Raw genomic sequence first — 24,879 nt, forward strand, 5'->3', positions numbered from 1 at the left:
CTTTCTTTCCCCCTCAATCTCTCTGTGTTCATCCTTAACAAGAACATGTGGGGTACACACTGTACAACCAAGTACAACATCATGAAAGCCTTTGAAGGAGATAAAGTGTGCCCTCAATCCACATTTGTATCGTTCTTTTCATTGAGGCTGCAAAGACAGGGGTGACTCTGAAATGAAATCCGAAAGGACTAAGGATGAAGTGTCTCCACTTCCTGCCATTGTATGAAAATGAAGCTAAACTATTCTGATTACAATGTCGCCATATTGTGCTTTTGACGTCATTTGGAGCCAGAGTCTACGCATTGGTTATCACGGACTTGAGAGAAATACTGCGAACCTGCCGATACACATGCTCGAGAGAGCGCCGTTCAGTCTCAGCTGTCTATCACAATGTTTCAAACAGTTCCTGTAGCATCGAATAACAAATAAAAACCAAACTTATTGGAAACATGAACAGTTGAACGTACATCAGTAGGATAAGAACTACCTAGCATAACAGAAACCAGCTCAGAAATAATGTGTCAGAAACACAATGATTCACTCCAGAATTCTCTCATTGCCTTTAAGTCACGTAGAAACGCTGCTGAGGGCGGAGACGTGCACCGACAGTGTTTCTGATGAGGACACACCAAGTGTGAGGTGACCCAGGTTTTGTGTCTGAGGCTTGTTAGGCTTTTAATATCCGAATGTTGCAGAGCCATTGTTAGGACCAGCTGCTTCCTGTCCGGGCAGCATCTTTTCCAACATGAACCATAATGAGGTCCTTAAATGGTAACAAGCTTCCTGTGTGCTCACAAACTGCACAAGCTCCACTACACCTTTTATCTTGTTTCCTTTTCAGGAGGCATCAGCGCATGAAGACCGTGATTAATGAGCCCGGGGCAAAGAATCAAATATACACATGTCAATGGACACGTCCAATTTTTTTTAATCACTTCCTGTAAAGCTGAAGTTTTGAGATTGAGAATTTCTCGATTATGACGAACTAAGTATCTTTATGAGCCGTTATGGCCTCCTACCACTGAACAAGTGTCAGTCTGCCACAGAGAAGCAAGAAGAAAACATTTTTGAAAACTGTTTTCTCAAGGATGTTTTTACTCTGCAGCCCTGTCTTACTTCAGAGGATACATTTTACGAAATAACATGATGAGAAATAAAAACTTACACATAAAATCATGCACTCACTATTCAATATTTACTTTGATACAAAATACCCCTCAAATAAATGTATTAAAATAGAATACAAAAATACTGGTGCCAGAAAATGTTACAAAATACAAAACATGTATTTTGTATTTCAAAATATAGGAAATAATTTTTCTGGATTTTCGGTTTTCTCACAATTTGGTATAGCAGAGCATTCAGGTTTGGGGAATATAATGTACACAAAGCTCTGGTGAACCCCACAAAAAGGAAGAACAGTCACAGAATGTCAGTGTAATTATGCAAAGCTATTCAAAGACAACAACTTGATTGATTATGTATATACATTTTTTTTTTTTAATGGGACTTAACAGCCCATAAACTTTGGCTCTGTATCAACAAGAAAATATTCATCACACATGAATAGCATCACACATTAGGGCCTATGTATACTATAAAAGCAAAATATAGAATTAAAAACAGTTGTACACAGGTAAAGAGCCCAAATAAATTACTGTAAATCAAGTTCTGCACTGACAAATAAATAATAATAAAATGTAAATAGTAAATCAAATCAAAAGTGAACAGGTAATTTAACAAGTCAGTAGCCTACTTACTTCTCTTTTACTGAACCTTGGCCAGTGGCATGGTAGCCTACTTATTTCTCTCTTACATTGGCCAGTGGCATGGCAGGCCACATCGTTCTATATTAAATGGTTTTGGTAAATGCCTTTGTATTAATATAGCGCCTTGCTAGTCTTGATGACCACTCAAAGCACTTTACAGTACAGTTCTACATTCACCCATTCACACACCCATTCATACTGTGCATCTATTCGCAGCACTTAGTTATTCTATGGGGGGCCATTCGGGGCTCAGCATCTTGCCCAAGGACACTTCGGCGTGCAGATGGGTCAGACTGGGGATCGAACTGCCGACCTTCAGGTTGGAGAACGACCACTCTACCCCTCAGCCACAGCCGGCCACGTATTACAGTGTTAAGTGTCTCTTACAGGTTCACACTGACATCTTTATGACATAATAATCCTTCCATTTTGGTTATTGAGACCCAACCACTGAGTAGCCAATTTAGTTGCCTTTAAGAACAACTAACTTTTCAAATATTTCTGGTGTTAACCGCCTCCTGTGCGGATGGAATATTATTCCTGCAAACGAGAACAGCCTCTCAACCGGAGCTGAAGAGGGGAGGGTTATGTTAAATCGAACAAAAAGGAGCTTGATGAGTGGTTACTGCTGAAGAGAAAGCAGGTCTTCTCTGGTGTCCTCCGGAAAACGAAGGGTCTCTATCTCCGCTTTGCTGTGGCGTGTGATCTCCTGTCTTTCCTGGACTTAAGCTGAGAAAGCAAAGAAGTCATCTTCCTCATCATCTTGGAGGTTGGAGGAAGCCGTTACACTTTCTGCCACCAGGCCAACACCTTCAGCTGAGTGGAGCTCGTGGATTTGTGTCCTTTCTCCTGACAATCGTGGTGGTAGCCAGCGCATTTTGAAGAACGGGTGAACTCGAGAAAGTATTTTAAGTATTTTGTTACAAATTACGTTAGATTTTTTTATCGGCCCTATCAAATACAAATTACAAAATACTCAAAAGTAATGAAATACGTATTTTCAAAAAAGTAATAGAAATACTGCCCATCTCTGATTTGCATGATTATAAATGAACATATATTGTTAGTAATAACCTTAATAAATATTTATTTACATTTTACCTTATACTTTAAAGATAGAAATTCTAATCTGCAATTTCATTGTCATGTAATGATCATTACCGTTTCACATTTGTAAGTTTTGTTTGTCGCTTTTACCGAACTTCATTCATGGTTAACTATAACATTACTAATGACTCCTCCTCTGCCACATCAACATGCTAGTAGCTGGATAAGAAATGCAAGTTAACTTTCACAGATGATGAACAGCTTTGTAGTAAAGCTCATCAGGACGGCGGATACTAGGTTAAGTGAAGCCAGATAATGAAAACATATCCTGGTTATGTTGATCTCTTTTAAAAGTACAGGCTCCTGGTGTCAAAACAAAATCACAGATATCTTAATCAACAGATCTGTTGTGTTCACTGACTGCGGTTCCCCCCACTGTTTAAACAACTGAGCCAATCAGGGCATTGTAGGTGTAACTTAGAATGGACACGCCCCGAAGAGCTGCTCAAAACTGCTTTGAATATATCTTTATAAAATTGTAGTGTTGAATGTAAAGGTCATTTGCAAAATTAAACACTGTTGAATCCTGCTCAGCATTTTACAGGCGTTTCCTCCTCACAATCGCAAAGGAGGATGAAATATTCCCTGTGGTCCTTGGTAATTTCATTCAACTACCGCATGGGCGTTTTAGCTTTCGAAAATTACAGGGCGTGAGCTGTAATAGATGGGAACATTGAGCAGGAAAAAGTCAAAACCCTCACTGTGTATGCCTTACACAAAAGGTGACAGTTGCATATATGTGTGTTAAGTCCAAGTGAACATTTCAAATTTGGAGAAATTCTATTGAGGCGTCCCTGAGGTATGATGTGATGAGAATGGGTGAGGTGGACAGACAACCGATAACACGATGCCAGAGTGTGCAGCGGCCATCGTCTCAGGGTCACATAATTCAATCGAAACAAAGTCACTCAGTGTGACTTCTCCTCAGCAAGGATCTCTGGTGAACACTGCAGATAGCAGTTCAGAAAACTACAATAGTGCACTTAAATTTAATCAAGCTGCACAAAATTCCACCCTCTCATAGACATCAGCTCCCTAAACATGCTTTTTTCAAATTCACTCGAAAATCTCGGGAAAGGGCCCCATCTTCATCCTAATCTGGATCTTTAACAATATGTTAAATTTGATTGATTGATGTAGCTAACATCATCTGCTAATAGCAAACTTTTGTCTTAACGATTACAAATTTTAAAAAAAAGGCTCATGTTTTATAAGGTTTTCAGGGGTCTTTATCTCCCCATAGCTTGAATTATTTTCCCTCATCATAACCTTCCTTATTAGGTCTATGTTGGCGAGTGCATGTTTCCATCAAAGCAATTACTAAAAATACATTTGAACAAACCTATTTAGACATTATAAAATTCCGAGTTCACAATGATCAATTTAACTTATATTACTATTGACTGTATTTAATTTACATGTGAAGAACCATGTGTACATTTGGTTGTAATTATGACTGGGTAGGGGGTGTGCATGACCTGCTCTGAACGAAACAGAAGACAAAGCACAGCAGAAGTTGGTAAATAGCTGGAGAATACGGTGGAGAATTCAGCAGCCTTTTTTCTAAGAGGTTGATGAAGACCAAATCAGAACAAACAGGTGAGTGACACAAACAAAAATAAGCAACAGGATGCAGAAAATGCACGATCAAATTAAAATGTGACAATACCAGAGTGTTCTGTTTCCACTGTCCTCTAACAGATGAATAGTTGAGTAAATATGCCAGATTTATTTCACTCAGATCCATAAACTATTCCCTGGGAAATTGGTAAAACCTAAGAAAAAAGAAGAAACACACTCTTCATGCCAAAGAAAGAGAAACAAACTCCTGGATCTGCCCCTTTGTACAGATCCACGCCAAGATTTGACATGTCCTTTTTTTTCCGCCCATGTCCCATTTGCCTACCAAGATCATAAATGAACTTTTCAGACATTATATATTAAAATGCTTCATACATTAAGATTATGTCCTCCTGAATCTGTATTGATATTTGTTTTCTGTGGAGACAAAGTGGACTATAGTCCCCAGAGCTCAACCAGGTTATGAATGATCATGAACACACACAAAGACACAAACACACACACACACACACACACACACACACACACACTCAGTAATAAGCTGCTGGGCTCTCTACCACTGCACAATGGCCAAGAGTCTTTGAAACGGGACACTAACAAGCTAACAACGCTTCTTCGAGGGTTTTCCTCTCGCACACTCAAATGCAAACTCAAAGTTTGTCTGATCTGGTGAGGGGTGTGTGAGCTCGTATATATGTGTGGGTGGGTTTGGGGGATGGGGGCTAACACACTGCAGTCCAGGGTATATAAGTGTGTAAGGCGAGGAACTGGATGTTATTATAAGCACTGTGGATGTACATACAACACAGCAGCAACTGAAAAAAGATTGAGAAGAATTTATTTTTATCCAAAGTTTGGAAAATTTGAAATAAATGGTCCAAAGGGAAAAACAAAAAAATAAAGTACCTGGCTGGAGAGAGTAATTCCTGCTTTTGAGGTTGGTTTCTTCCTTAGTTGGTGGTTCTGGGTTTTGATGACAGCTGACCTCTAACCTCTGAAGTTCAACGCAGATTGGCTGATCGCTGGTGCAAACAATTTACAAACAGATCAACGTGTTCATCAAAGAAGATAAGGTAAGAAACCAGCACACTGTCTGCATATGGACAAACTCTGTGCACGCAACAGCTCGCAAGAAGCCAATTTGACTTCAGGCATGTTGGACTGTCCTTAAATTGTTTGCTTTGAGTGATTCAAGAAGATATGTACGATTTTAGAGAAGACATATATATAGAAGACTCAAAATGTTCTTACTGTGATGATGAATGCTAGAGTATGGTTCCAGTTGAGCATGAACTTGAGGTATAAATGATTAACCTTCAACAGATGTTGTCATTACAGGCTCTGTATTGGAACACAATGTCTTTACACAATCTGTTGCTGGTCATTAAAAATGTTTAAAAAAATCTGAAACAAATTGTGGGACCTTAGGGCCAGATTAACATTTCTGGCTAATTTAGGTCCCAAAGATAGACGAGCAGCCTGATAGTTGGAAAACAGATGTGATGACATCATTTGATGATTTCTGACTCTATACTGTTAATGTGTCAAATACAATAGGTATAGAAACCACCCCGTCTTGGAAGATAATTCTATATGTATCAATCCAAAGGTTGAAAAAACTCTTTGCTGCTTTGCTTTTTTGGAGAATTACATTTTGCTGGTTTATTTTATCACTGCAAAGAAATAAGATTTATTTTGGAAAATTAAGAGGTCCTGACATATATAACATTTCACCTCAAGATAATCTGATTCACCATTTAAGATGGAGAAAAGCAGTTTGTTCAAGAGTTTGAGATTTGTTTACTAATTCTCTCATGTCACAGAAGGAACAACACACGTAAGAACATTGTGCAAGTGACGTTATGCAAGTATTATCATATTACTATTAACATTTTGTTCATTTTAATTAAAAGAAACTTAACCTGCTTTACAAAGAAACATTTGAAACAACAGAACTAATTAGAATATACATTAGTGACATTTCCATCATTTTAGCATGATAAATTATCTATTTTGTGATAAATTGTTAATATTAATTTGTGATTAAAAAAGGTTTATAATCCACATCTAGACTTGATAATTAAATATACAGCAAACTCATCATGTCACAGTTTGACCCGAATTAAATGAAATAAGACAAAATACGCTAGTACTCAAAATACTCAACTATTTCTATTCAGTTTTTCCATTCAGACTAGAATATTCAAAGTGAAAGACCCAGGGAAATGGACGACTCAAGGTACTGGAAAACTTATAATAACATAAATAATAAATAGATTATTTTTACTTATAGGTTGGAACAGCAAAACTAAAGTTGGGCGAACATAGACAACTGTTAAACCAGCCGCTTTATTATGGGGACACAGCTCAGATCTCATTTGCAGAGGATGTTAATATAAAATGTACAAATTGTATTTCTTTTTTAGGATGTCTGAAGCCTCATCAGAGGCCGCTCTATGCCGCATGTCCTTCCTGTTGCTTTGCATTCTGGGTATGACCTTGGTGACATCCGGCTTCCCTCAGCCTCGTCTACCTCTCAGGTTGTTACTCACTAGATCAAACTGTAGCTGTAAGAGTAACTAGTGCTGAACTAAAAGATTCATAAGTAACTAATAGTAATATGTCAGTATACATGATTGAAAGTCAAAAACTTTTCTTATTTATTTGTGTCTTTCTGTGAAGTACTTATCGATATATATTTCTAATACAATGGAACATACAGAATGTGAATTAAGTACGTTACATTTTCTACAGCATTCAACTAAAATGACACTTTCTTTGCTGCACTTGCACCATCCCATAAATGAGTCAGTGTCATTATATCTGATTCCAGAAGTGCTGAGGACTCAGAGGAAACTGAACGACATGACCGGGACATCCTTTACCCTTCCATCTCTCTCCGTGATTGGAGCATTCAGATGTTGTCAGCGCCCAGCCTCAGAGCAGCAGCTGACAGCAAGGCAGGACTGGTGAAGGAGGCGTGGCTCTTTGACCCAGAGAGGACGGAGTCAGGGTAAATGTATAGTGAGGGAAAATACTACTGTTGGCAATTATAAAATAATGCTCATACATTGATACTAATGTACAACTGGTAAAACAAAAAATCGGTGATCATCTGCAACCTAAAACAACAATTAACTTGTTTCACTGATGTGGCTGATCAGTACAATACTCTATTCATGGAATTGGTATTGTCTCCTGTATATATAGCTGTCTGTAAACTCTTGTGCCGACCTTTACATATATTATGTCATGAAACTAAAACTGTAGGTAAACACTAAAAAAAGACTTCATAAAATTCAAAATATTGTGATAAATTTATATATATATATATATTAATGACATATCCGTTATTTCGATATGTAATGTTCTTATTGCAAATTTTTTTTATTTCACCTTTTGACTGATCTGAAGATTGCATCTGTTAATATTCAAGTAAATTTAGAATTTCTTTGAAATACAATAACAAAGCACCTACTTGCACTTTTCTAAAACAACTCAAATGTGTAACTCCAGAATGCTTCAGATTTCACATGTTCATCTGTGAACTTTAGAAGTGACAAAGTACACACTTGTTTCCCTGCGCTTCAAGTCTTGATGCTAATCTGAGTTAACCCTGTCCCGAGCTCCATACACATACATGAGAATGGTAACACAATGACACAATCTAACTCTCAATAAGAACAAAAATGTCACATTTCCCAGAGTGTCTAACTACTTCTACTGATGGTCCATTTTAAAGAGTCAATTTTCTCATAGTCCAAACATAACCAACTCCAGTGGGTCAGGGTGAACCTTGTTCTCTTTGTCACCTTCACCCAAGGCACGTGTTACTGAGTAACACAGTTTTGGTTGCTCATGTAAATGAAAATCTAAAGGTTAGGTATTTGTTTTAGTTTTAATAAGGTTAGTTTAGTTTGTAATAATGGGGATATTGAGCACAATCTATTTTAATTTCTAAAAAATAAAGAAAATAAGGTCTCTAAAAGGTGAAAGGGTCTGAATATATTTTCTTGAGGTAATGTATTTGTGTGATACCTGCTGGTCACTAATCTCCTGTTCATCTATCTGTGTACTGACAGAATGGAGAAGGTGTGGCCGGCTGAATGGTCATCTCAGGGAGCCAGGATGGTGAAGAGGAACATGGTGGTTGCTGATGATGCTGCCTTCAGGGAGAAGAGCAAACTCCTCACCTCCATGGAGAGACAGAAGTGGCTCAACTCCTACATGCAGAAACTACTGGTGGTTAATTCCTCATGATCATTCAGTCCTTACAGATCGTAATAAAAGATATAAACAACTGTCTGAACTGTACACTGGCAAAATTACTTTTAAAAAGGGATACACCACGTCTCTGAGTGATTGGTCGGTCAGTCAACAACCAGCCATTAAGGGACGGGACACATTTAAAGTCAAAGAAACCTGATGCATTATCATTGCTTAGGTTAGTTTAGTTGTCAAGTTATTTATTGCTTAATGAACGCTTCATAAATGTGAAAATGAGTTGATGTCATTCAACTTAACGAATGAAGATGTAAATAATGTGTTTGGAGGTTGTAGCTTGTTTGACTGAACACATTAGTTACGTATTGTAACTCCTGATTATATATAGGCTTCGCCCTTTAAGGCTACTGCCAGTGGGTTATGCAGTCCATGCCTCACTGGGTCTGTACAGTACCACAAGCATAAACACATCTACTTCAATAACCAAAAACAGTTTCCATTCCCAGACACACTGCGTCACGCGTAAGGACGTGTCATAAAGCACCGTGTAGAATATGTAATAATTCTCTATGACGGGATGGAGGTGGGGACTAATACCTACTGCTGTGAGAAGTGGCAGACGAACGTACAGTCCAGCAAGGACAGAGGAAAGTTAGGAAGGAGAGCGCACAACAGAGACATCCAAAATCCATCACTCTGACAAACACTAGAGTGAGTCATGGAAAACGGGAAACATCCCGCAGATAAAAACGGATGAAAGAGCAGGGGGAAGACCAGGAAGCTGCAGTTCAGACGTCCTCCACTGTCATTCATCTGTGCAGACCAGCCAAGGAACGTGACACCGGCCTGTCTCTTCTTACGCCTCTCAGGAAACGTTTCATCAGCTGGTGACTGAACACTGAACTGTCACTGAAACCCTCATTACAGGAAGACATAGCAGCAGCGTATGACTTAACTGTGCGGAAAGCCAAATTCCTAACCATCAGTAGATGGAGGAGAGAAAGAATGAGACGCAGCGGGCACGCAGTGGTGTTCAGGTCGTTGTCTACACACACAGCGCTGAAAAGTGGACCATTGGGACTTGTAGGACTCTCTAGTACAGGGATCAGCAACTTGCGGCTGCCGCATGCGGATCTCCAGCCCCTCTGCAGTGGCTCCCTGTACAGTGTTGTGCATGTTTCGCATATTTTTCGCGAACGGTTCACGTACATTTTTTACATCATCATCGTATCAGGCCAGGGGCGGCTCCTGGTACAGGCGACATAGGCGGTTAAATTGCATGTGTTATGACGTGACACATGCAATGTAAAACAATACAGTAACGTCACACCATCATCCGATAACCCCGGGACGCACCGGAGGTAGAAGCACCGTGAAAAGCGAAGAGCAGAGCCTGGGCGCAGAGCATATATTTTGTATTTATGTGCGCCGCAGGATGTGCAAGCGCAGTTTTTTTATTAATTTGATGTAATTTAATTATTATTTTTTTTATTTAGGATGTGCGCCGCCCGCAAGAAGTGCGCCGCAGGATGTGCGCGCCCAGTTTTTTTATTAATTTGATTTAATTAAAAAAATATATATATATATTTTTTAATATATATATTTTATTTTTATGTGCGCCGCAGGATGTGCGCCGCAGGATGTGCGCCACAGGATGTGCGCCACAGGATGTGCGCGCGGCAGTGTTTTTATTATTATTTTTTTTAATTTAGGATGTGCGCCGCCTGCAGGATGTGCGCCGCCCGCAGGATGTGCCGCCCGCCAGAAGTGCGCCAGAGGATGTGCGCACCCAGTTTTTTTATTAATTTGATTTAATTAAAAATATATATATATATATATTTTTTTATATATTTTTTTTTTTATGTGCGCCGCAGGATATGCGCCGCAGGATATGCGCCACAGGATGTGCGCCGCAGGATGTGCGCGCGCAGTTTTTTTATTAATTTGATTTAATAAAAAATACAAAAAATTTTAATATACTTTTTATTTAAAAATAAAGCGCAGAGCCGTCTCGCGGGGCGCAGAGCCGGGGCGCAGAGCCGGGGTGCAGCCACCTCCACCTCACTAACAAACACCTTGATGTCAGTGTCAGAAAGTTTCACTTCCTCTTCACATCGCTTGATGCCGTGCCTCCGTCAGGACTCACGGTGGAAACCCATTGGTCAGCTTCATAATTTAATATTCGTGACGTGCTTTGCATTGATCACTTTTAGTAGAAATTGAGCGTGGCGCAGAGCCGGGCCCCGATCCCAGGCCTCGGTAAACTAACCAGGGACAAATCCCCAAAAAGTAAAGTCTGGGAGGTAAATAGAGAGTTTAATTCTGCATGGTCAGATTAATTTGCTTTCACTGCCAAGGATGCAGGTTTACCTGCATGCTTGATATGTGGCGAGGCATTAGCAAACACAAAAAAAAAAGTAATGTTTAAAGACATTTCCAGAGCAAGCACACTGCATCTGCTGAAAAGTACCAAGCTGGAGATGTGCAAAAATAGCATAGTTCTGTGTTTCCTCTTCATAAGAGTTTGGTGTTTTCCTTTTTGGTAACAGGTAAAAATAGCAGTTAAATGTCAACAGTATTTTTTATTTTCGTTCTATAATTTAATAAATGTAACAAACTATAGTTTTTATATATATTGTATAACTATATATATAACTTTATAACCTGTGTTATAAAATATGGTTTGCGGCTCCAGACAGATTTAATTTGAGGGAAGAGGGGGCAAAATGGCTCTTTCGATAGTAAAGGTTGCCTACCCCTGTTCTAGTAGATGCGTCCCTATCTACTCCCTATCGCCCTCCGGAACACCCCAGGGGGGGCTCACCATTACGCACGCGGGTTCAAAGTCTGAAGAAGCCGGGAAGACGGTGCGTAATGATCGGAGTAATCAGAATCAAGAAATCGCCGTTGACGAGGAGACGACTCATAAAGGTGACTGTGAAGAGAGGTCAGACTCACACCCAGAGGAGTGAGAGGGATGCAAAGGAGTGTGTGCGATGACCACACGAGGCGTGACACTGGCTCTCGTGGGCTCATGAACACAGTTGTTGTTAAAATAAATTTGTGTGGGGGGACACCCTGTTTGTGTGACAGAGGAGATGTGGGTTCACACCGGACGCGGAAGCGACGCCAAAGCGTGGCGTAAGCGCTAATCCCTGCGCCCGTGCTTGACTGTTGACACCGGACGCGGAAGCCACGCTGAAGCGCCGGGCAGCGCTAATAATATCACCCATTGATCCAGTAGTATAAAAGCATATACTTACTTGTTGCTCCAAAATTAAGCAACAGCGTCCCAACATTTTTTCGTCTTTTTTGGTGTTATCTTTATACAACATGTTCCGAGGATCATACAACTCACTGTACTTCTCCACTTCAATTATTAATTTAATTTCATCCATGACTGCTTGTGTGGCTGTAGTCTGTAGTGGATGGGCAGAGGGGGACATTTAATAATGTGGTTGGTAAAAGTGGTAAAATTAAAACTCCAAGACAACAGAAGGTGAATACAAATTATGGGATGCGTATTTGATAATTTATATCATATAAAATATGTCATCAATATCGTTTAAAATCTTTTTTCAGTGTGTTTCCTGTCGCGATACGCTCGCGTCTGAATATACTCGACGCCGAAACGATCGCTGCACGGCGCTAGACAGCCTCGGCGCGGCGCTTCAGCCTCCGGTGTGACCAGCACAAAGGTTTAACATGGGAGTGGATGGGAGCCAACAATTCTTTAAGGCTTGGCGCTGCGCTTACGCCACGCTTCGGCGTCCCTTCCGCGTCCGGTGTGAACCCGGCGTTTATTCATTATTCGTGTGCAAGTCGCTCCAAGCCACACATACAAACACACTCACAAGACCACGACGTTGCAATTACAACTTAATTAACATCACACACACTGTATCAGCAAACAAACACAACCATGGACAAGTTTCTGATTCATAAAAGTCAGGCAACCGATGCGCCAGATGCGAAGAAGCCAAAGCTTTGCAAATATGACAAGAGCTATTTGCAGTTTGGTTTCACCGTCACTGGCACGACTGAGCAACGTCCTCTGTGTGTTTTGTGTGCTGCGGCGCACATCATCGTGCAGCGTACATCATCCTGTGGGGCACTTAATCCTGCGCGCACATCATCCACTTCATAGTTATCCCAGACAAACAGAATAATTTTTTTGTGAAGTGAATGTAATACGCTTCTGTAGAAGAAAGCTTATTTTAAGTTCTAAACATATTTAGGGTGTTTTTTTCTCACTTTCTGTACGTCCTATAGTGATCATTACATTATGCAAATTAGGCGATGACGTCATTTAGCGATATCTAGCGACATTTAGGACAGCCAATAGCTACTTTCCTTACTTAGGAGTTGGCAACACTGGGTGTTAGAGCCGTGAGTCCGTGCTGCCTGTTAACCGAGGTTACCAGTGTGGGTAGTGTATGTGTGTGTGTAAGAGTTGCGACTTTGTTTTAGAGCAGTGATTCTTAACCATAGGGCCGCGGCCCATACTTGGGCCGCAAGCGCCACCTAGAGGGCCGCAAGAAACTTTCGGTTTTGCACCTGTGGGCCGCTTGGGCCGTGGGACCGCATAGGTTATCAACTGAATACACCAGATATGTTAATTAATGTGTACGCGTGGATTCGGGTGACGCCAGAGCTACTAGGCTATGCTATCCATGAGACGCTCAGTTACAATGCAGCCTCCGACCACATGGTGGCGGTACTGCGTTAGTTGTTTAACAAGCTCACAGAACAACAGAAGAAGATCGACATTCAGCTAGGTAGTGATGGAGAAGTTTTTAAAGAGGAAAAATGAAGATAAAAGTGGTGCTGGACCCCCCCAAAAGACAAAATGTGTGCGTAAATACAATCCCGACTTCATTCGGTATGGATTTGTGAACGGGGGTAGTGAGGAAGAGCCGAGAGCCCAGTGTGTGGAGTGTGGGCTGACGCTATCTAATGAAGCTTTAAAGCCCTCGAAGCTACAGCGGCACCTAGAGACCAAGCATCCGACGCTCGTGGGAAAGCCGGTAGAATTTTTTAAGAGAAAAGAAAATGGGCTGCAGATGCAGAAAAAATCTAGTCACTGACTGGCAACTCTAAATGTGCACTGAAAGCAAGCTACCTCGTAGCCAGACGTGTGGCACAGAGTAAAAAACCATTCACCATAGCGGAGGAGTTGGTTCTCCCTGCCGCCGTGGATATGTGCCGTGAGATGATCGGAGAGGCCGCTGCAAAGAAGCTGCTGACCATCCCACTCTCCAACGACACTGTGAGTCACCGTATCGCGGACATGGCCTCAGACATACAGCAGCAACTTCTTGATAGAATAAAAAGTAGTCCATTTTTCTCTTTGCAAATGGATGAGTCCACGGATGTCACAAATGCCGCACTGCTGTTGGTTTTTGTTCGCTATCGCTGGGACAGTAGTTTGCACGAAGACATTCTGTTCTGTGGAGAGCTACCAACACGAGCTACGGCTCAGGAATGTTTCCGCTGCATTGATAAATACTTCACTGAGAACGGCCTGGACTGGCAGAACTGTGTCGGGGTGTGTAGTGACGGCGCAGCGTCAATGACTGGCAGGCATCGCGGTGTCATCAGACAGATACTGGAGCGTGCACCAGAAGCTAAATGGACACACTGTTTTCTCCACCGTGAAAGCCTTGCAGTGAAAAAGATGTCACCAGAGTTCCACGAAGTGATGACTATATGTGTGAAAACCATCAACTTTATTAAAAACAATGCTGTGAACTCCAGATGTTTTGCCAAGCTTTGTGAGGACATAGACGCAGATCATGTCCAGCTGCTCTATCACAGTGAAGTGAGATGGCTCTCAAGGGGACTGGTCCTCAAGCGTTTGTTTGAACTGAAGAATGAGGTCTTCACTTTCCTCACTGAGAAAAAATCTCCTTTTGCACATTACTATGCTGACACAAAGTTCACAGCAAAACTTGCCTACCTCTGTGACATTTTTTCACTACTGAACCAGCTGAACATCTCTCTTCAAGGAAGAAACAGCAACATATTTTTTGTTGCAGACAAAGTTCAAGCTTTCAAGAGGAAACTTGCTTTGTGGACAAAGAGGGCCCAGGAAAAGAGGATGGACATGTTTCCACTTATGTCTGACATTTTGGAAAACTGCCCTCAGGTGATGATCAGTGACTCAGTCTCTCAGCACCTCTCACAACTGGCAGAGAAATTTGATGAGTACTTTCCTGAGGATCCCAGAGAGGGACACATGTGGATTTTGGACCCATTTTCTGTGGATCCCACTGCAAATGATGTTGCTTTGCCCTCATGTCTGGAATCACAGCTTCTGGAAGTTTCCACCGACAGCACTTTAAAATTGCAGTGGGGCAAACTAGACCTGGGCTCCTTCTGGATTGCTGTCTCAAAGGAGTACCCATGTCTTGCACTGAGGGCTGTGAAACTCCTTCTCCCATTCACAACTACATACCTGTGTGAGTCAGGGTTCTCCATTGTGGCCACAACTAAAACCAAAGCCCGAAACAGACTCAGAACAACGCTGGAGGCTACTTTGAGAGTGAGCCTTTCCCCCATTCCACCCAGATTGGATCTGATTGTGTCTCAGAGGCAGGCCCAGGTGTCTCATTAAGAGTTGAAGATAAAAAAAATAAGTTGTAGCTTGTTAAAAACATACTGTTTTGACTGTTCATTGATTTGGTTGTTTATTTGTTCAAGATATAAAGAGCAACATCTGGTTCTGCCATGCAAAAATGAAAACTGCTGAAGCAATTGTTAAATGAATCTGCTGATTATAAGGCTATAGTCATTTGCACTTTATTTCAATTTAATTTAGAGTTTATTTGTTTAATTTAAAAACATATATTATAGAATATAAATATATATTCTATAATTAATTATATAACAATATAATTATTAATATATAATATTTATTTTTGAATGCATTTATTTTATCACCACCTTTTTTATTGATTGATGATTTTTATTTTGGAAACAAAACACTTTTCCTGTGTTGTGATTTGAGTTTAATATGTAAATAGCCTATTACAAATGCATTAAAGGCAGATTAAACTGTTCAAATTCATGACATTTTCTTCCTTGTATTTCTTGCTCCGTGTATTATCAGCAAAAGTTATTGAAAGTTTAATAAAAATCTTTGTGGTGATCACATTTTATCATGTCATTGTATTATTTATTTAGCTTGTTAGCTTGTTAAACTGTACATGGACTTGATCTATTATTGAATAGAAATGAGTGAGATCAATTAACTACAGTGTTAACATTTAATGGGCCCCGGGTCACTTTGCACTGAAATAATTGGGCCGCAGGGTCAAAAAGGTTAAGAACCCCTGTTTTAGAGGATTAACTGCTCTTCTGTGAAAGATGTTTGTGTTTTATTTCAAAACAGTTAACATAACAAAAACACTGGTTTAACATACAACACCCCTCCCAAACCCGGCATGGTCTCCGCTCTGCTTCCTCGGTGGCTCCTGGGGAGGGCTTGGCCAGGCCACGCTGCGGATTCAGTTCCCAGTTCTTGGTGCCTGCTGTGCAGCTGGGAGAGAGGCACGTGGAGCAGGAGGGCGAGACGCTGCCGCATCGGGACGTCCCTGCGTCTGTCTGCGATCCCGGCGGTACCGGTGAAGGTGATCGTCAAAGCGTTGAGGGCGCGTAGCAGCTCGGGACCGGGCCATGTGCATTCTGATCCTTTCTGCCTCATCTAACGTCTTCTGCATATAGTCGACCGCAGACTGGTGTTGGGGCCCGAAGAGCCCGTCCAGGCTGATGGGGGCATTCAGGAGCTTCTCCTTTAAATCATTGGGCAGCGGAAAGACACCCAGCCAGACCTGCCGGTGGATCATCGTCTGCCATGCTGCGATGCGTGAGGTGGTGACAGCGACAGATGTGCACAGGGTGAGGATGGCGCTGGTGGCGTAACCAAGTTCCTCTGCCCGCTCGATATTCAGGACGTCGGGCTCGGTGGCTAGTTTGGACACATAGGATGCTAGTAAAGCAATGTTGTTCGCTGCTGCCGATGCCTGTACAGCGCACTGATGAGACCGGTCTGAAAGTCGCGTTATCATCTGGTCCCTGGCGGAGAGTGGAGTAGCTCGCCGTCCTCCGAGTGGGTTGACACTGAATCCAAACATCGCAGCGAGGCGGGGTTCCAGGGGGGGTACGGGAGGGAAGCCATGCTCCGAAAAGTTCTCCACCTTCGTGATGTGAGCGTAGGTAGAGACCGGTGCCTTCAGTTTCCCTGGCTCCGCTGCCGCTCCGGACTGGTAGGCTTTGATGGCAGGGAAGCGGGGCCAGACCGGGTCGCGTGGGGCCGAAGCGGGACCCTGTGCCGGAGGAACAGGCAGGTTGTTGGAGGCGGCCGCCTTCGCAATAATCCCCGGCAGCACACGGAGAAGAGAGCGTATGGTCGGTTGGGAGGTGGTGGATGAGATGGCGTCAAGCATATCGTTAGCAAGCTCTGGTCCTTCCCACGGGAAGTGGAGAACAAGAAGCGACCCGCGTAGTGAAGCATGGGCGGCGGCGGGCTGGCAGTAGGGGTTCACTGCTTGGAGTGTAAGCGAGTCGCCGGCGTACTCCGGTCCCAGGCATGACTCACAGCGGCCGTGCAGGTCGAAGGGCATGATGGGCCTCGTTTGGCAGGCCGGGCAAACTCTGGATCGGCAGGATGACATCGTGTTGGCTTCTTCTAGGCTGGTTGAAGAGAAATGGTAACGAAGCTCCCGTTTCAGCCCAATTTATACTCAAGGTGAGACCGAGGCGAGGCCCACAACAGGTGGGCGTGGCCTCAAGTTTTTTCTGTGCTGGGTTTGTTAGGGCAAGTTCACTGAAAAACGAAAATTCACTCATTATCTACACACCATTATGCCGATGGAAAGGTGGGTGAAGTGTTCGAGTCCACAAGACCCTTTTGGAGTTTCAGGGGTAAACTTTGTTGGAGCAGAATCCAATATTTATAAAGTCAATGGTCCTTCTTCAGATGTAATAAAACAACAGAAAAAAACATAACATAACAACAAAACCTCCATACTGCTTGTGTGATGTCATCCAAGTGTCTCGAAGACCCGACAATCATATTCGACTCGGTCATTTACACCCTGTTTTAATCCTAAATACCCACTGGAAGTTGCCAAAATGGGGACGTAGACAAACAATGGTGTGTCCAAGGGTCTGTGAACACACTTCGTAGGAAGATATCATTTAGACCAATATCACATTTATCAATAGGTCTAACCTTGACTGGACCTAACCTTTAGATTAAAACACCTGCCAATATCCTTGAAACTCACTGTTTTCACTGTGCAACTCAGGTCTTTTATCCTGAAATGGCTATAACAAAACCTGTGCATCCATATATACTCACACTAAAAAAAAAGGCATTTACATTCCTGTTTTATTAAAAAACAATTGAGATACATGAGATTTAGTGGAATGAAGTTTTTGCTAACATATTGTTTCAATCTTGGACAGAGCCAGGCCCGCTTTTTCCTCCAATTACAATAGAAAGATGGATGACATGATATCCCTCCAAAACAGGAAGCCAAAACATCTGGATGATCACATGAATCTATGTTAGCAATTTTTCATGAAATTTCACTACCAACTTCATACGTACAAAATAATGTTGATAAAAGATAATCTGTCTTTTTGGGTAGGTCTTATTACTCTGATGTGTATTTATCTGATAAGTTGATCAGGTGGTTCATGATAATGTGGAGCTGTTCCCTGGATCATCTCCAGCACAAGATTGCAGCACAAAAAAAAAGTAATTACTGAAAAACACATCTCATAGACAGGTCCTTGTAAATTTGTCAAGTCTCATTTACGATTACAAAATCGAATCATTTGATGAAAACTAAAAGTCTATGGTGGGATCAACACCAGTCCCTCCAGTTCACCAATCATTTCCTGCAGCTGCATCCTGTTGGCCTGTCTCTGCCTGTCCCTCCGCTCCAGCAGCAGGGCCTCCGTCTTAAGAAGCAGCTGTGCAGCCTGAGATGCTGGGAACGTGTCGGGAGCCTTGGTGCTGTCATGGAGCCTCTCGGCTGTGGAGATGTGGTCGCTGACCGGCCTCTCAACCTGGAGCCTGACTCTGTAGGCCTGCGAGGGGCGACATAAGAGAGAGGAGGTGTCCATTCCATCCTGCAACCTCTCTCCTCTTCTGTCCTCATTGTCCTCTCTACACCTCCGCGGTCCTTTCTGGACACACATATTACACAGCGTAGGAGCACAAAACTATCATTAAATGATTATAAAATTGCACATTATAACACAAACATAAACAGTGCGTACGCACAAATCTGGGCTTAAACCGTGCGTATGAACATTTGACGCACAGATCTGTGATTCATTCATGTTCATGTTCTTACTACTAATACTCTGCTAACAAATTTAGAACTTCCTCAGACCATGCATACGCACAAAGGATGAAGGCCCGGCTGTCCTATATAATGTCAACACACACCCTTCTGACTAAATGCAATGTATATTAAAACTCCATTATTTAATTAAAAATAATAGATAGACGACAATATTTGAATTTATTAATGCATTGACCAAATGTATTAAATAACTATGAAATTGACGCCCTTTCATCCTCATCATCTCTTTAAAAAACGGCTGAATTCACATTTATGTTTCTGTATAAAAGGGGGTGGGCCCCTTGTTTCCCGCAACAATGAAGTTAAAACACTTTCTTCTCACTAATTTGTGAGTAGCGTGTTGTGTAGCAGGTTTAATCATGTGTCTCATGAACCCTATGTAAATCAAAGAAACACAAAGTAAACATTAGCACTGTGTGTGTCCTAATAACTTGTGAACAGTGGAGTCTAGGTCAGAGGAGTGAGGAGGAAGCAGACTTCGACAGAGACTCTGACACAGGACGACCGGACCTTGAATGAACGTCTGGCCTGATCCTGAAGCAGCAGTGTTACTATTATTCAGCATAGTTCACGTCTGCGTCACATTGCATCTAAGAGACATGTCCACAGCTCTAGTGCTCAGCTCTGTGCAGGAGATTTGGAGGCTTATCACAGTGGAGGTGTGGACATCTCCAGGTTCTTCGATGCGTCGCAATGCAGACGGGGGCGACTCTGCATCGATGCAGAGACTGAACATAATATATCGACGTCCTGCTGCTGCATAATCATAACACCGCTGCTCCAGAAGATCCAAAACGATATCTAGATTCACCAACTCAGCCATAGTGAACTAATCGAACTCTAACTAGTAGCCTTAGTAAGTGTGGAGCCCTGTATACATATATATTTCCGTCCTTTTGCATTATTTTTGCCAAACTAGAACAGAGCTACTTAACACAGAGACATGGAAAGTAAACCAGGCGTGTTTCCCCGAAATATTGTGGAATCTTTTCAAAACACAGATACCTTTGTTGTACGAATATGCTTTATTAGATACAACATACTGTTGTGTGCAGGGCAGTTACTTGAAATTGGAAAAGTTTGTTGCTTTCTAAATATAAAATCAAGAAGAGCATCAGACCGTCTGAAGCAGTTAGAAGTTTTTCATGCCCTCTTGAACTACAGGTAAAGTATGACAGTAGTACTATGTGGTTTTGCTATGGAAATGGAGGATGCTAGCAAGCAAAGCCTTCCTGAGTAGACAATCATGACACCAGAGCGTCTGAGAAATGGCAATGCCTGACCTCACTTTCAGCAGCAACTGTGTTCTGCAAGGATCCGTTCAAAAGCATTAGGTAATGATCCGTGTAGGAATGGACAGCTTGTGTCTGTATGTGTATGTTTCACACCTGTGCTGTGGGCAGCCTCGATAGCATGTCATCCAATTCCTGGTGGTGACACACATGGGGTGTATGTACAGACGTCTTAACAACGGGTTCTGTCAGATGGCAGTCCACCACACTGTCCTGCACATGACACACACACACAAGCTTAGCATCACATTTCCTGGCACGCATGTCTACCATATGGTAGGACACTGTGTGGAGAAACTGGTTATGCCTGGGTGATGAGAAAAAACATGACAGTGAACCAGTCCCATTGGTGCTGATGATGAATTTTCTATGATTTTGGGTTCATCAAGATACAGAGAGGAATGTGCACCTATATGTTTGTCCAATCGATGCACAAATTTAGAAAACCACTGCTGTGTTGAATTCTGCTCTTGTTTCCTTTTTTGATGTGTCTAACTCACCATCCAGGTCCAAAAGACTTTCTCCACCTGTTTCCAGTTCAGATATGTTTCCAGGAGGTCACAGAGATGCCTCATACAAACGCAGTCCTAGAGGAAATACACACCTTATGATACACAGAATGGCACTTTTAAAAGACACCTGGTTGAAAAATTGAATTCTTTATATTATTAAACAAAAATGTTGATTTTCACTCATGGCTGTGAAAATAGACATATTGTTTAATATTTAAAATAAATCCCTCAAAAAACTATATTAGCTTGCAACTAGTAATAGTAACACAACAAAATCACCTTTAATGGACTAACATTTTAATATCTAAATTAATATTTAGTTGTACAGCTGTAAGTTCCTGACTGGACAATTCTGAGGCAAAGCGAGAGCAAGAAATTATCGAGGGAATCACAAAAAAGTTGGTTATAACGAGAGGGCTGATGGGAGGGGGTGGGATGTGTCTTGGGCAGGGCGATATGGCCTCAAACAAATATGGCGATATTTTGAAATCTCCTTTTAGTCACTGTACAAATTTTAAATTCATAAAAGTTCACAGGAAGTGGCTAAGCTAGTTAGCATTTCCCACGGCCCCTGTATGCACCATTTGCATGTTTTCAAAGTGTTGCCTGTCCTAGCTATCTTTTTCACGATTAGCAACCACAGCTTTAAATAGTAAGCTCTGGTCACCTGAACGATACTTATTCAAAGATATTAGTTGGACTAGTTTTAATAAATAAACAATTATAAATACCAAACACAAATAAATTCAAGGAAAATAAGTACACATATATTTAGATATTTGACTATAAATCAATTTAAAGGAAGAGCATACTATTAGTTATGCATTTTTTAACAACAAACAAACCACACTTACATCCTGCAGTGCTTTAGAACTGTAATCAGAGGAGGAAGATACAGCTGAGGGGAGGCCGGCAGACAAAACCTGAGAAGTTAAGAGTTTTAGATCAGTACCTTTAATAGATTTTATAACCAACCCTTTAAACTAACCCTACTAGCTAACTAACCATGTAAAGCCCTTATAAGCACCCAATCTGTTTGGTTTGGTGCTTATTCCCTTTATTGTAAAGACTTATGGACTGCAAACACACAATATGACATTATCCTGAAAAGAGAGTCAATATTACTTTTTTGTTTTTATGAATGAAAAGAACTTGGACAGAAATGTGGCCAAAGGAATGTATTATTAGAAGACTTTTAATGAGGTTTTTCTGTCATATAGGAAGTTTAAGTTACTGAGGTTAAAAGGTCCTGAATGCACATTGACTATCGTTTGTGACTGTGGGTAATGTGATGATCTGAACACTGTTTTGCCTGAAAAAAATGGGGCAGTAACTTGGAAGAGAGATTTTTCTCACAGCATGAAGTAACTGAGCTCGCTCTTCTATCATGGACAGCAGGATCCGCCTCTGGTGTCTCAGGTAGCCAACGAGCCACTGAAGTCTCCGCAGGGAGGTCAAGTCTAACTGGAGCTCATGAGAGACCTGAGTATTCACCTAAAACACAAAGGTGGAGATTTGGGATATAAAAGTATAACAATGGCTAAATACAGACTGAAGGTTTACATGTATACTATGATGGTGTTACAGTAGAGTTCTGCTTACAGGTAGAGATGTGAGTAGGGTTTTGTCCAATTGCTGGACTCTCTGTGTCAGCAGTTTCTCTAGTGTTCCTTTAGCTAGCAGCCAGCCAAGTGCCAGTAGAAGATCTCTGCTGGACAAACTCTTCCCCTCCTCATCTTCTCCCGCCTCCCTCCCACACATCCAGTCAGCACGGTAACCAGTCTGCCAGAGGCCTGCAGCCACCAGTTTCCTGTGCTCCAAGTCTATACACAGAAGAAAAAACATACTGTAACTCAGCAAGTCACTCAAACTAGTTTGACTCAATTGCTTCTCAGTTAAGAATAGGGAGCAGCACTGCATTCGTCTCTGCACTGTTCTATTTAGTGTCACAAAGTCCAAACAGGAAAATTCATGAATCTGATAGTGGTGGTGGACCACGATCGAGGTGGCAGCTGATGGTGGATCCTGATGGCGACAGTGGATCATGTTTGTGGACTATGGTGGCAACCGATCTTGATGGTGGATCTTGATCATCGTAGCTGATGACCATGGACTATGATTACAACAAGACTGCTTGATATATAATATTTCTACTCAGATACAATTACTGACAATAATTACTGACAATAATCCATCAATTAATTTACCTTCCATTATGCTACAAAGTGTTTATTCTAATCAATGCAGCAAATGCTCTTATCTTTCTGATGTTCTTCTTTTACATGTGGCATCTATTGCATTTCTGTCCGTATCGTCTTTTTACCCTGTTCACAGGGATTTTATTTGTTTTTCCTTACAATTGTTGAGGGTTAAGGGCAGAGGATGTCACACCTTGTTAAAGCCCTAGGAGTAATTGTGATTTGTGAATATTGGCTATACAAATAAAATTGGATATATATATTTTTTTTTCTACAGATAAAGATAATTGCATCAAGGTTGGTCAAAAAAGCCCAGTAAGTCCCACTTGTCTTAAAGTCAGGGCTGGTTATCCTGGAAATGTAAGCCAGAGCAGGCATTACTATGAAAATACACAACCGGTACATCCCACCCCTCTAAATCGACCCTCTCGTCAAAGCTCTTAATTGTATTTATTTTAAACTTAATATCAAAATGCTAAATCTTTATTTTTGAAACATGTGTAAGTAAATCGATGTGTTCTGATTTAAAACCTATTTGTCTGATTTGTTAATGCTGGCTGAACTATTTCCTTGGGTATGGTTTCCATGACTGAGTAGTTGTAACATCAAGACAAAGTGGCCTTCGGCTTCCTTTAGCAACATCAGATTTGGTTTTACACTTTGTCTGAAGAACACATCTCAATGTACTGAGTATGAATTCCACATGATAATATGGTTACAATTTCCATACAATTATATTCATAAAAAGTATATAATAAATTGCATGTCATGTTATTTTCAGTTAATACAAGTCAATCGAGTTTGGGCAAACAAACATGCTGTGTTTTCAAACCAAACCAATCCAGATGACATATCACTTCAGTCCAGGACCAATAGTGTTTATAATAGTCTAACAAAATGTTACTGACCTCCTTTTAGCTGTGAGCTGTCTTCAGAAAATACAATACCAGTTCTCTGGAGGATGGTGGCGAGGAGCTTCCAAAACTGACCTGCCTAGAAATCATCAGCAGAATTAAATACGACTAGTGGTTCAGTTCAATATGGATCAAGACATCCATACTGAACCAGTTTATTATCATGACTTTGGCTATCACTTAACATTATATTAATGTGTGTACAGTTTGCTGCATATAAAGTGATTATGTATATTTGAATTAAAACAATATTTCTGCAAAATAACTCGTAGCTGCCAGTAGTTGCTGGTTTAAATGTAGTTTGATAAAAAGTTGAATATGTCTTAATTGTGGAAGAGTAGCACAAAACGCAAGCAGAAGTATCTGTAACTTGTCCTTGGAGGTACAGTACAAGAGGACATGGTATTCCAGCAGTGACAACAGAAACAGAAACGTACCACCTCGGGTCCACCACTGAATTTTGCCCGTCTGAAGGTCTCAGGTGCTGGGACCGAGTCCAGCCCGGTGGCCGCCAGCAGTCTGCACAGAGCTCCGATCACCTGCTTCACCTCCACACTCACAGACGCTTTACTCCGCTGCATTACCACCGACACAGACACACTACAGACACATAGCAGGCTTCCATCCCCTCAGCTGTGGACTAGGTCCGGTACCTGCATTGTTTTCTTCCGCTTTGAGCTTCAGTTGTCTTTCGCGCCGATGACAGCTTCCGTGTAGGAGAACGTTGCCAGGACAGCGAAAGAAACTGACGTTTATGTTAGCCAATCATAAATGGTATTCAGAAAGAGATGGGTGGGACTTACTTTTCATTGGACCACAAGTCTTAAAACTACATCCAACTTGTAAGTATTGTTTTTAAAGCATATATTCTTCCCTCTTATTTTTCAACAATACTAATAC

The 24,879-nt window shown here is 41.5% G+C and overlaps 2 protein-coding genes across 2 annotated transcripts; one reads left to right on the top strand and one right to left on the bottom strand.

Moving 5' to 3' along the window:
- The first annotated feature begins 6,920 nt into the window (after nucleotides 1–6,920).
- Nucleotides 6,921–8,717, top strand: pth2 (parathyroid hormone 2). The gene is made up of 3 exons (XM_053433774.1): nucleotides 6,921–6,997; nucleotides 7,291–7,470; nucleotides 8,540–8,717. The coding sequence occupies exons 1-3, from the start codon at nucleotides 6,921–6,923 to the stop codon at nucleotides 8,715–8,717; spliced, it is 435 nt and encodes a 144-aa protein (XP_053289749.1).
- A 9,340-nt stretch (nucleotides 8,718–18,057) lies between these two features.
- Nucleotides 18,058–24,704, bottom strand: tedc1 (tubulin epsilon and delta complex 1). The gene is made up of 8 exons (XM_053435151.1): nucleotides 24,417–24,704; nucleotides 23,974–24,058; nucleotides 22,470–22,690; nucleotides 22,224–22,361; nucleotides 21,722–21,790; nucleotides 20,856–20,942; nucleotides 20,452–20,568; nucleotides 18,058–18,881 (listed from the first exon to the last, which is right to left on the bottom strand). Exons 1-8 carry the CDS (start codon nucleotides 24,558–24,560, stop codon nucleotides 18,546–18,548), a joined length of 1,197 nt encoding a protein of 398 aa, XP_053291126.1. The 5' UTR covers nucleotides 24,561–24,704; the 3' UTR covers nucleotides 18,058–18,545.
- Between the last annotated feature and the right edge of the window lie 175 nt (nucleotides 24,705–24,879).

The sequence above is a fragment of the Pleuronectes platessa genome, chromosome 11, assembly GCF_947347685.1.
Source record: "Pleuronectes platessa chromosome 11, fPlePla1.1, whole genome shotgun sequence".
NCBI lineage: Eukaryota > Metazoa > Chordata > Actinopteri > Pleuronectiformes > Pleuronectidae > Pleuronectes > Pleuronectes platessa.

What these genes read in the sequence shown, in the direction of transcription:
- pth2 (XM_053433774.1), top strand. Translation starts at nt 6,921, where the DNA reads ATGTCCTTCCTGTTGCTTTGCATTCTGGGTATGACCTTGGTGACATCC. An exon ending in CAGCCTCGTCTACCTCTCAG is followed by an intron (nt 6,998 to 7,290) that starts GTTGTTACTCAC and finishes ATCTGATTCCAG; the next exon opens with AAGTGCTGAGGACTCAGAGG. An exon ending in CCAGAGAGGACGGAGTCAGG is followed by an intron (nt 7,471 to 8,539) that starts GTAAATGTATAG and finishes GTGTACTGACAG; the next exon opens with AATGGAGAAGGTGTGGCCGG.
- tedc1 (XM_053435151.1), bottom strand. Translation starts at nt 24,560, where the DNA reads ATGCAGCGGAGTAAAGCGTCTGTGAGTGTGGAGGTGAAGCAGGTGATC. An exon ending in CCCTACTCACATCTCTACCT is followed by an intron (nt 22,362 to 22,469) that starts GTAAGCAGAACT and finishes TTTGTGTTTTAG; the next exon opens with GTGAATACTCAGGTCTCTCA. An exon ending in GTTCTAAAGCACTGCAGGAT is followed by an intron (nt 20,943 to 21,721) that starts GTAAGTGTGGTT and finishes TATTTCCTCTAG; the next exon opens with GACTGCGTTTGTATGAGGCA.